This window comes from Crassostrea angulata, chromosome 3 (genome assembly GCF_025612915.1).
Source record: "Crassostrea angulata isolate pt1a10 chromosome 3, ASM2561291v2, whole genome shotgun sequence".
NCBI lineage: Eukaryota > Metazoa > Mollusca > Bivalvia > Ostreida > Ostreidae > Magallana > Magallana angulata.
Genome location: NC_069113.1, coordinates 42,611,743 through 42,623,910, shown reverse-complemented (window position 1 = coordinate 42,623,910; position 12,168 = coordinate 42,611,743). Strand labels below are relative to the sequence as shown.

General features: G+C 32.3%; 2 protein-coding genes across 4 annotated transcripts in view; one reads left to right on the top strand and one right to left on the bottom strand.

Moving 5' to 3' along the window:
• LOC128176034 (uncharacterized) overlaps window positions 1-3,894 on the bottom strand; it is a 26,000-nt gene extending 22,106 nt beyond the window's left edge. The window contains exon 1 of one of the 2 annotated variants that reach the window (XM_052842032.1): window positions 1,768-3,894. In XM_052842032.1, coding sequence (XP_052697992.1) covers window positions 1,768-1,773 — 6 coding nt within the window. In that variant the 5' untranslated portion in view covers window positions 1,774-3,894. The remainder of the gene's footprint in view (window positions 1-1,767) is intronic. The other variant, XM_052842034.1, reaches the window with a different exon arrangement.
• Window positions 1-12,168, top strand: part of LOC128176033 (PHD finger protein 10-like) — a 24,772-nt gene extending 12,604 nt beyond the window's left edge. For both annotated transcript variants that reach the window (XM_052842031.1, XM_052842030.1), the window contains 8 exons: window positions 3,952-4,080; window positions 4,641-4,750; window positions 7,070-7,202; window positions 7,975-8,070; window positions 8,458-8,566; window positions 9,497-9,609; window positions 11,169-11,329; window positions 11,616-12,168. In XM_052842031.1, coding sequence (XP_052697991.1) covers window positions 3,952-4,080; window positions 4,641-4,750; window positions 7,070-7,202; window positions 7,975-8,070; window positions 8,458-8,566; window positions 9,497-9,609; window positions 11,169-11,329; window positions 11,616-11,838 — 1,074 coding nt within the window. In that variant the 3' untranslated portion in view covers window positions 11,839-12,168. The remainder of the gene's footprint in view (window positions 1-3,951; window positions 4,081-4,640; window positions 4,751-7,069; window positions 7,203-7,974; window positions 8,071-8,457; window positions 8,567-9,496; window positions 9,610-11,168; window positions 11,330-11,615) is intronic.

Below are 12,168 nucleotides of genomic sequence, written 5' to 3'. Positions count from 1 at the left end.
AAACCCCTATCTGATTTCAGAATCCTATTAGAGGGGGGTTTCTGAAAAATATTTTGACCCCCCCCCCCCCATTTTCATAACCTATCTGGCTGCAGAATATAGTCCCCCGCCCCTTCTGATTTTCACATCATATTATATAGAGACTTATTATGGCAGTCCAATTTTGATCCCCTCTGATTTTCATATTCTTCAAGAGAGTTTTTTTTTAACACTGGGCTCCTTCTGATTTCCATTTCCTGTTTGAAAAGGGGGAAGGTTATTCAAAGTTTTATGACTTCAAATTTTTAAACCCAAATAGCTTAAAGCCATATTATATGGTATTGGTATTTAATTGACTAAGATATTTTTTGGTGCAAAGTTCAATAATTTATAAGGATATTTTTTATCCTGATTTCAATATTTCACAGGGTTCAAAATGTTATATGACATGGGTATGACACGTTTTTAAAAGGTAATAAAAGGAAGAGCCAGAAATTACCATATAACTTGTACTCTAAGACACAATCTAATGTTTGATGTCATAGCATGCACTTTCTGATCCCAAGAAGATATAATTTTGATAATTTCAAAATTATTGCCAATTTGTGTTTATTATTTCCATTCTTAGAGAAACCCGGGGGGTGGGGGGGGGGGGGGCTTAAGTCTTTATCACTGTTGTTCTGTCTGTGTGTTGGTCATTCTGTCCCAACTTAATTTTTCATACTTTTTTGGTTACAGTTGGAAAATTGATTTGGAACTTGCCCTGTAGCTTTATAATGATATTATACAAATCAAGTTTTAATTATTAAGGTTGATCAACAAATGAAGAGAAAATTAATTTTAAACGAATTTTTTTTTCTTGAATAGGGTTCATCCTTAAAAGATTATACACAGAATTTTCTGAAAACCTAACTGGAACATAAATCCACATTGAGGGTAGGGGGACATGTATTGCTTAAGCAATACACACAGAGTGCTGATTTTTTTTAAATATAGTTATACAGAAGAGATACAACAATTAAATAATCACACTCAATGAAAAAAAAAAATTAAACTATCACTATCATTCCCTCTGTTTTTGTTCAAATAGATGTTACATGCATGCAGATATAAAAACAAAATTTGTGTGTAATAGAAATTGTGTTTGGTACGTAGGCCAAAAAATGTATCTTAAAAGATACTGTGCATGGTACATGTAATACTTTGGCCATGTGTGTAAGAAGTGGTTAACCATATGAGATGTCATAGGATGTTGGAAGATTTGCATGAGGCCTGCACTCCTCTTATTTATTTATTTTTTCATTCAAAATTGATGGGTACATGTAAATAGCTGGTAGGAATATTTCATGATGTTGAATTTGTTTTGAAGTTGTAAAAACTAAATATACAAAATGCTCCAAAACAAATTTTTCACATATTGTACAAATGTTTATTAAATAAATATATACGTAATAGAAATTCTAGAAATTAGGAAAGTGATTATATAACATGATTGAAAATTTATAGAAGAAACAAAAAATAAGAATTAATGTAGAAATTTAACTAATGGTAAACATTATTCTTATGATATATTACAATTTTTTAAAATAGAATATTACATGTGCCACTGATTTTTCACCCTTGAATTTAGTGTGCTTTACGTTGATAACAAAGAAATTTTGAATAATATTATCAGTAATGCTGAAAAGTGGCATATTGTACGATATTTTTAATTTGAGTTAAAAAATAGGAAGGTTATAAATATAATCAAACTGACAATGATATGAATAATATTCTTTGAATACATACAAGCATGCTGAAAGGTGTCCTTTGTCTTTTCCTCGAGTGTAGATTTTCTCTGTGGTCAAATCCGGTGTCTCTTAGTGAATGCTACAGTACTGCAGTTGTTCTCTTCATCGTGTTTATACAACTGTTATGTTAATTTAGTTAGAATTTAACTATTTTGTTGTGTGCTTTTTTTTCACAGAACAACACGTTCAAGCTAGATCATAATCTTTCTCGAAAATGACGACTTTTTGGGGGGAGGTATTTGGTGTCACCATGACAATGTACTTTCGAAACTTAAAAAAACAATGACCTCACTAAGTGCTCCGTGGCCACTTCCCCATATCAGGAAAAAATATGAAACATCCTCTTCTTCTCAGGCAGGAACACTTCCTAAGTTACGGTTTTCCCGTTCAGAAGTTGTTTCATCATATACATGTATCTTTCAGCGAGCGAGATAATGAATGCAGCTATATTTTAAAAAACCTCATTTTGTGGTCTTTAACAATGATGCGCTTAGAAGTGCCTATACGTTGTACAAGTTTTCATGAAGGTCACAAAAAAGGTCAATTGACTATTATAATACTTTCTTAAGATTGTTCTTAATACTTTGTTTAATTAACATAAGTATTGTATTTATACTTACAGAAAATGAGTCAAGCAATATAAGAGTTCAATGAATGAAAACAAAATACTAGTAAATTTAAATGCATTAAATTGAGGTGAATTTTGTATCTCAGTTCAGTAGTGATTGTTTCATAAATTAAGGTACAAACTCTCAGTATATATTAACATAAGAGTAAGAGTTTAAAGTGAAAAGACTGATCTAGGTGCATTATCTGAAAATCTTTCAGAGAGAGAGAGAGAGAGAGAGAGAGAGAGAGCAGGAAAATTATATCAGCAAGGTTATTTCAGCTCAATTTGCTTGAAACTACCAATACACTTATCACTTTAAATATTCTTATCTTGAATTCTATAGCTTGGTATAAAAAAACATTTCATATTCTCTCAACCATCAAAACTACAAATGACAAATTATATATTTTCACACTAAAAACCGAGTGTACATACTCGATTTGAATAGAGGACAAGTTGAAAACAAATCTTGCCATGAAATACAATGTTTGTCTATGGCTTTTAAAGTACTTAAAAGTTTTTACAATGAATTGTTCTATAATTTAATTTCCACATTAATCCATCAATTAACTATATGATTATTTTAGGTTTCGGAGGAGCGTAGTTTTATTAAATGCCTCAGTAAGTGCAAATCAAAGTCATTTAGAATAATTTGCTATACTTCAAAGTTCATTTTTTGGATATAACAAATTACATGTAAGAATAAAGTAAAGTGCAATCCACTGATCCCTAGGACTAGGCTGTGCATTGTTTTTTTAGATGTGTATCATTTTACAAATTAAATTTTGATTCTGTCAGTTTTCTCAACATCCCATTTATTTATTTTATAAGATTATAACCAAAATAAAATATACCAGTATTGGCTCCTACAAAAATTGGAGACAACCAGTGCAAAAATGAACATCTTATTTTCGATTCTAAAACAACATCTTTAAAACTACATGTATGATAAAATCGTGATCAACTTTGAGACTTGCTACCAATTCATTTTCACATATTTCCTGGGTTTTCTCATAAGAGACGAACTTCAAAGCAAATATTTTATGTATATATTGAAACTTAAAATATTGGCTCCAAATTAGAGGAACTAATTCGTGACTAAGCTAATCAGTAAATGAGGAAGATTGCACTTAATTTAAAGTGCGTTATTTTATGTACATTTTTCATGGAATCTTTAAGTAAAGGATGTACTTATAATATAGTAACTAAGCTAGCTGACCGATATTTAAGGTACTTACATGAGGCCATTTAAGTGCAAATAGGTCATATTGGCAGATAAATTTATTATTTTGGTCCCTTGTTTTTTCCCAATCAATTTTCTCAAATTTTCATCATATAGTATGTACATGAATTTGCAGGTAAACAGTTTTCCTATAATTATGATTGAAGATTTCTGTTGTGTTCATTTTATTTCTCCCACACATACAACAAGCTATACTGAGAATTTTTTTTCAGAATTTCCTGGTGATGTCTTTACTGATTAATTTTAAGAATAATAAGAATTACTGCAATAAAATGATAAAAAAAAAAAATAGATTTAGGTGTTCAAAAGTTTATTTTAATTTTTTTCAGCCCAAGCTTGAGAAAAGTAAGATGAGTCTGTATATCAAGAAGGCCATGAAGTCGGCTGCTGAGTGGAATTCTAGCTTCCAAAAGGAAAGGCGAGAGGAGAGGAAAGCCTACCTTGACCTACAAACCTTTGTAATTATTTTTTCTTGCTACTTTTTGATGCTTCCCCCTCCCCCTCCCCCATTATTTTGCTTTGTATTTTTTTAAGTATTTGAATTTGTTACTGGTCACACCATGGTGGTTTGTTATGCTTATTAATTTTTAATAGCAGTTCGCTTTCATCTTCAGAGCCTTAGACATATATTGTTACAGCAGAAGTGAATGGTATATTGTCTATTGTGGGAAAATAACGGTTTATTCTATTTTGATGTTTTCTGCTTTGAAATTTTTTAATAATCAAATAAAAGAAAATGGCTGGGGTTTTTATATGATTGAGGATTGCTTTGAAATTATTGAATATTGTCGTCTACTACATAAATTAGTTTATACCAAAAGGTCTCCCACTGATTGGTTCATAGATCAAAAAAAAATTATGAATGAATGAGTAAATGTCGAACAACTTTTTTGTGTGTGGTCTATTTGAAATGGTAGTAAAGGGTTTTTTTGTTTGCAGATCTGGAGTTGGGGTTCAAAGAAAACCAGTTGACTGAATTTCTTCTGGCTGTCAATCAATGTTTACATTATTGTTTCAGAATATCCACTACCCCCAGGGTCGATACAAGGTGCTCCCTAAGGAGATGACAAAGCCCATCCACTACCCAGTTTCTCTCATTCCAGGCCAATTTCAGAATTACTTTAAAAGGTAGCTATATATGTGTATATATATTTATAACAAATTCATAACAATCTCAAAAGGGCATGGTCACGATTTTACTGGTAGTCTAATTCTATTTTTCAGTTTTATTATTGACAATGCTTTAGGAATGCATTTTTAATGATCAAATGAAATTTGAGAGCCAGTAGATAAGTTATAAGCAAGACACAGAGCTCACAATTCTTTGTCATGTAAACAAGGCTTGTGCCCTGTTTTTGTTTACATAGGTTTGATTTACCTGTAAAACATCTTTTTTGAGCAGATTTGTCTATCTTCTTATTCATTTTCAGCATAAGTAAACAGTTTCTAATGTTTAACACATACATTTTAGGTCTAAAATTTAAAATTTCACTTTAACATTCAAAATGTAAATAAAAGCTTTGTTTACCGGTACATAGCAAAGAATTGTAAGCTCTGAAACTCGCTTATAACTCAACGAATGACACTCAAATTTTGGTTGCCTATTAAAATGCCTTGCTGGAGCATTGTAAGCATCAAAATCGAAAAAAATAATTTTTGACCAAAATCGTGACCATGCCCCTTTAATCCCGCAATTGCCCTTTGCATCAATTGAATAAAGGTACCCAAGAAACCAATGCTATATCTTGTCAATGCCCTAAGGTAGTTAGCTGACAATCAAGTGAATTGTGACGTCTGTATCTTTACTTCATTGTTTATGCCATGGCATATCATAATTAAAACTGCAGATATGCACTGAAATCTGTCCCAAAAAAATAAACCTTTTTTTTTATTCGGCCAACTGTGATATTATGTTGCAGAAGAAACAAAACTCATTATAATTGTCTTCAAGTAGGCTACATTCTAGACTAAATTAGAACCCGGGAAAAATAAAACTTGAAAACATCAGCTAAAACAATTTTAAAAATATTTCAAAAGACCAAGTAAGGGAAGATTTTAAAGTAGGCAATTAATTATGTCAAGCAGGTGGCTTCTAATTCTAGTTTGCCCTCTTAAAATTTTTAACTTTTCCATGAAAAACTTCCCTGGGCTGGTCTTTCTAAACAGGTCTAAGGAGGCTGGATGGAAAACAAATTAGACATCAGATCTACCTTAAAACTTCAACGTTTTTAGCATAAACAATTATTTGTTAAAGGAAAATTCCTATAATTTACTTTAAAATTGAATATTTTCCTTTATATGAAGCTCTTCTCCAAAGGAGATAATTATGTAGTTACAGTGATATTTTAGTCAACATCAGTATTTCTCAAGTTTTGTTAAAGATAATTTTATTCCTCATATAATGCACTGAATATGATTTTCAATTTTATGGAGATCTAAAGACATTTTTATTGTCATTTGATTAACTTTTCTTTTAAAGATTCATTTAGAATAAATTTACCTGTCTATTAAATATTAGATAATTAAAATGTCGCTTCCACATAGATACCTGTATGGTTCTGAATTACCAAAATATGAGGTGGAATAAAAATTATGTGATCTATATCATTGATGCTGATGAGTTAAAAAGATATGAAATATTATATGTTTATGAATACATGTTTTATGAAATTTTTTTTTAGCTTAAATGACATTTGTAGTTATGACTATTTTTTAAAAAGCTTTTGAGAAAATTTCTGATCAGGAATTTGATGCAACATTCATGATCAATGGATAAGGGAAAAACAATTCAGAAAAATAAATCCATTCTTCAGCCTGCTTCATTAGTATCCTTAGTATTATATAATGGATTAATTTCATTTCAAATGAGGAAAAGGAAAAAGATTAAACAGTCAGTTAATGCAATTACTACTCCTAAAAATGATCTCTCAGATGCACGGATCATAAACCTGAATGCTTACAATATATATATATACACGGTAACATTGTTTACCGACTCTCACACATTCTTATAAATCATAAGTACTTTCCAATTAAATGTACTCAAAAATAATTCCATGCTGGATTAATCTGTGTAGATCATCAAGTTGATATGCGTGCAGTTCCGTGTTTTTCCGAGCAATTCATGATTGAACCATCTAGATGGTTTTGATGGACATTTATATCTGAGGATCTCGAGTGTGGTTTTTGATGATGCCATCAACAAAGAGTTTAAAAAAGGAATATTCCTCCACAAATCCACGAGTCTTAATTGTTTTTTGACACAAAACAGGATACATTTGACTCGTAAAACAATTCACACAATGATTACCTTCCTGGAAAGGAGGTTAATTTTTATATTAAATCTCGTTGAAGAATCTTCTGAGTTAGCAATTGTGTGAATTGCATTCCAATTTTTAATAGGAAATTGATCGTTCATGGTTTTTATTTTCATTTCGTTGTCCACAGATACTCGACTGATGAGCTCAAGTATTTCCCAATGAACACTGCCATGTTTGATCCCCCTAAACGAATGGGGACCACCCTGGCTAACCCTCAGGAACAGCCGGAACCAGAGACTGCCTCAGAGGAGGATGAAAATGTCAGTACCCCCGCAGCATTCCTCCATTTCTCATACACTCATTATTGCCTTTCTAGCATAATTATTCATTCATCATGCAGGTGCCTATGCATCTAACTTTGTACATTGAAAATTATTCTTGTCCTTGTTTTAAATTGAAGCTTTTAAGTACTGTAGATTCTTTATTTTACGTGAGTACTTAATTACGCGATTAAATCATTTTGCATTAAATCACGAGAATATAAAAGTGCGAATGCTATATTTGTATCATCGGTGTATGAGGAATTATTCATTCAATTAGGAATCTACAGTATTTTAAAATAGTTTGAACTCAGATTCAATTGCTACAAACTGCTGTAAATGTTTTATATTGGGCCTGTACAATATTTGGCAGAAATAGACTTTCCAACAATCTTTAATTGCAATTCTGAATGTATCTTTTCTGATCTTTTATTCATGACGATGTTATGATGGCATTGAGTAATTTGCTTGATTAAGTGGAAGCTCTTCTCCGGCAAAAATGCTAAATGGAAGGTTAGGTCAATATATTGTAGCATTTATTTTTGTAATTAAGTTTTTTTTACACCCACTTGCTTATTATACTTACGAGATATGTCCTTGATTCTATATTGAATCAATGATAATTTTAACAAGAAAAGGCTCTTCTAACTTTAATTAACTAAGTACAGGACACGTGTCTGATACTCCTTCTATATCTGGCACTGGCTTGCTATTCTTTGTGGTAGAACTTCCTTCTATGGAGAAATACAGTCCCTGTTTTTGTCATTTTTAGGGTTCGGGGTCAGATTCTGATTCCGATGACAGTAGTAGTGGATCAGAGGGGACAAGTGGAGCAGAGGATGGAGAGAAAAAGTCAGGTGAAACAAAGGTAAGGACAGGTGTAAATGACAGGTAATTTGATATAGGTAAGTACATGTAGGTACAACACACCCATTTGTTGAAGTTGAGAGACAGAAAGGCAGACATAGATATAATTGAAGTAGAGTTGAAACAGCTCTTTTATGTCAAAATGACACACATATAAAAATGGACATAAATTAGTCAAAGGCAAAAGTAGGTGCTGGAGTGAAATGAGATTATAATGAGACAGTTAATGCATTCCTCTATAAGAGAAGTGAAGTGGGAACATAGGCAGTACACCAACTTATCGACTTTGCCCATTAGATGCATCAAAGGGGTCTTTAAATGATTTGATTTTTGATGAATGAACACACTGCATTGGGTCATAAAAAACCACACATGGATCTGATTTCAGGAAGCTGCCCCAGTTGATTCAAGTGTCTGCTCTATCTGTACACAAGGTCAAAATTCAGAGGTCAAAGGTGAATCTGATCTAGTTGTCTGCTCAGAGTGCAATAAGGGAGGTAAGTCACATAACATTTACAAATTACTGAATCACAAAATAAAAGTGAAAGATAAGAACATGTTAAACTATATTAGATCAGTAAACATATGTGCTTGTTTTGAACTGCATGTGCCTCTAAATATTTGACAGTATGTCTTAAACTTAAAAAATATTTTGAATATAAAATGTATCTGTATGGAAAGCTGAAATCTGCTAATGCTAAACAATGTATTCTTAACGAATGATGATACAAGAATTGTTTATGTATGGCACATGTACAATTACCAATAGAATTAAGAAAATGGTTTAGGTTTAGTACAAGATTTAGTGGTATACATGTATCTTAAGTGGGCCTTTTCTTTACTGCATTTCTTTAGAATTAGATTTCAGATCCTCTGAATGTTACATAAAGAAATCAGAGGTTACCTTAAACTAAGTATTATACATGTTTAACAATTTTATAATCTCTGTTTGCAAATTTTTATCATTGACGACCAGTCATCTATTCTGTGGAAGAAAAAAAAGTTCGGTAATTGTAAAATTCGTGGGTAAATTCTCATGTGGCCATTCTCAAATAGTGTACCGTAATAGTATAATATATTGTACTTGATTTACAGTACCGTAGATTACTAATTAAACATGAGAAATAAATATCCGTGTAAAATCGCAAGAAGTACATCTTGTGAATTTTAAAATCTTGCTTTTATTTATGGACATATACCTTGGTATGTAAACAACATGAAACTTTGATAAAAATTCACCATTTTAAAAATGTTATGTTCTCCCGATTTGATGGAAAACAGTAGAATCGCAGAATTAAGTACTTGTGTAAAATAAGGAATCTACAGTACCTGGATTTAACGGAACTACAGTATGCATGTGCTACATTAAATCTGTCTTCTGCACCACTACACACATCAGTTCCTGTCACATATTTCTCATGCTGTAGGTCACCCGGGCTGTTTGGACCTGACCAATGAGATGGTGACCGTCATAAAGACCTATCCCTGGCAGTGTATGGACTGTAAGACCTGCGTGGAGTGCATGGACCCTTACGATGAGGCAAGTTGTCCAAATTTAAACAGTCATATACAATTCACTTTACTTAAGGAATAAGGAATCATTCTTTGAGTATTGTGAGGTGATAATTTTTGGTTGGGGCGCGATCAAATCCTATAAAGCCCATAGATTTAATCATGCTGGGACCAAAATTATCTCCTCATAATATTCAAAGAATGATTCCTCATTTGTAATATTTACATAATTTTTAGAAATTTTAAGGTAGTCCTATACTCGGCACTAAATGGGCTCAAACATTAAAAGCTTAGCTTTAAATGATAAATATACATTCTAGCAATACATATACAAAAGAAAATATGCATGTTTGTTTACATGCTAGTTTTTTTGTTATCACCTCTCAGACGGGTGTACCCCCTTGCAAAAATTATTGACAATTATGAAATTTGCCAGACGTCCATTTTTCCTTAAAATAATTACCAATTTTGGGAAAATTAGAACTGAACATACAAAATAGAGTATAAATATTTATTTAAGCCATATCTCAGCAATAATTTTGCGCAAATTTTTGTAAGTAAGTACGCTTTATGGACCTGATGTATCAAAATAGAATACAAAAAATGCAATGCTAGTATCGCGTTTGGTAATTTTTTTACTATTTTATGGACTCAAACTTAAATTCATGGTGTTTATTCTATAGATTGACATCTTAGAAAAAAGATTTGGTAAAATAAATTATATGTGTTGACGGATTACTTTTCACGCTTATAAGCTCTAAACCAAGTAGACCCTGACGAAAAAATCCGTAAAAATCACATTTTGCTACAGTTTTCTGCCTAGATCTGTCAACAGTGTTAGATATCATTTAAACATTAATTAATTGACAATTGATTAAATTCGAAATAGCTTCTGTCTCTAAATTTAAACAGGTTTTAGTAAAAGAAAAAGAAAAATTCGGGGGGGGGGGGGGGTCAAAACAAAGAAGATATAAGCACACCTGAGATCCTGGTTAATCAGAAACTTTGTTTTTCATTTTACTTTAACAGAATCGAGTTTCTCAACATTAATCGTTTCTATCTCTCATAGAATACATATATTACCGTTCTAATTGCTTATTATTGCCATTGTTTACAACAGCGATGTAGAGCAAAATCAATACCGGGTATCAAAAACGCTTTGTAAAAGTCGAACCAATATTGTAAAATCTGTATCATGACGTAGTGCGATACTCGGACTACTTTAAGAAATATGAATGGTCTGAACACGGATAAAGCTGCAAAACAAATTGTCCAAGTCAAAAAAACATACCAGATGTCAGGAAAATTTTGCATTTATCTGATTACACTTATCTCCCTCTGTGTTGGGATTTCCAATTCCCAGAAAATATGTCTACTGAAGTTTTTTTTTCAGATGTTAAAGATTTTAAAACTTAAAGAAAATAAGGGACAAAAATTTAAAAGCTGTATATAAAGTACTTTTATGATCCTTGTAAAATTCATGACAAAGAAAACTTGAAATACAGTGTCTGTTTTTAAATATTTCTCCCATGAATGAAAACATGTCTTGCTATATTTTTTAGACATGTATGTATTTTTAATTGATAGGACAAAATGATGTTCTGTGACCTGTGTGACCGAGGATATCACACCTTCTGTGTGGGGCTAAAGTCCATCCCCACTGGTCACTGGAAGTGCAAAAGCTGTAAGGGACCAGAGACCCCAAAACCGTCCAAAAGCAGCAAGACTCCGAAATCCTCCAAGTCCGGGTAACTATTCAGTCAGAGTTGTCTTTCTTGCCCCTCTTCATTTCATGTATTCATCTTCATTTCATGTATTCAATGGTTGGATCTAGATTAAGGTTTTACGAGATGATACATGTAATCTAATCTCAAGAGTCATTGCAAGAGAATCAATACTTAGAAATGTACTGTATGATAGTTTAGGTTGCTAGTACATGAGTTATAAAATTGATGGATTTAGATTATGATCTTGCAATTCAAAAAAAGAAAATCAAGAAGTGTTATATTATGAGCATTGCTTTGTGATTTTCAGGACAGGGAAAAAGCGAGGAAGACCACCACTGAAGAAGAAGGACAAGAAGAAGTCAAAGAAGAAGATAGAACCTAAAGAAGAAGCAGAGGCTGCAGAGGATGACACAGCAGAGACGAAGGAGGATGAAGAGGGTGAGGAAGAAGGTGGTGAAGAGAAAGGGGAGGAAGGGAAAGAAGAGGAGGAGGAAGAAGAGGAGATGGAGGCTGAGGAGTCTCAGGAGTGAAGAGGAGGAGCGAAGACCTCTGAAGAGACTGGAGGACAGGATAGATTTACCCAGCAGCAGAGCTACAATGGAGGCTTTAAGCACATGTTAAATGGCAAGAAGGAGGGACATTTTCTGAACTAGCTTTCAGTGTTAGACATGTGGGAAAAAAATGCTTGGCAAGTAGAAAGATGACAGGTACATGGCACATGTTACATTTATGTAAAAAAAAAGTGCTGATTTGTCAGTTATTTAAACAATGAAAAGTACAGTATCAATACAGGTGTACGTGCATGTATGTGTTTTTTATTGTGATCTACATTCTTGTAATAAAGATTCATAAAATATTGA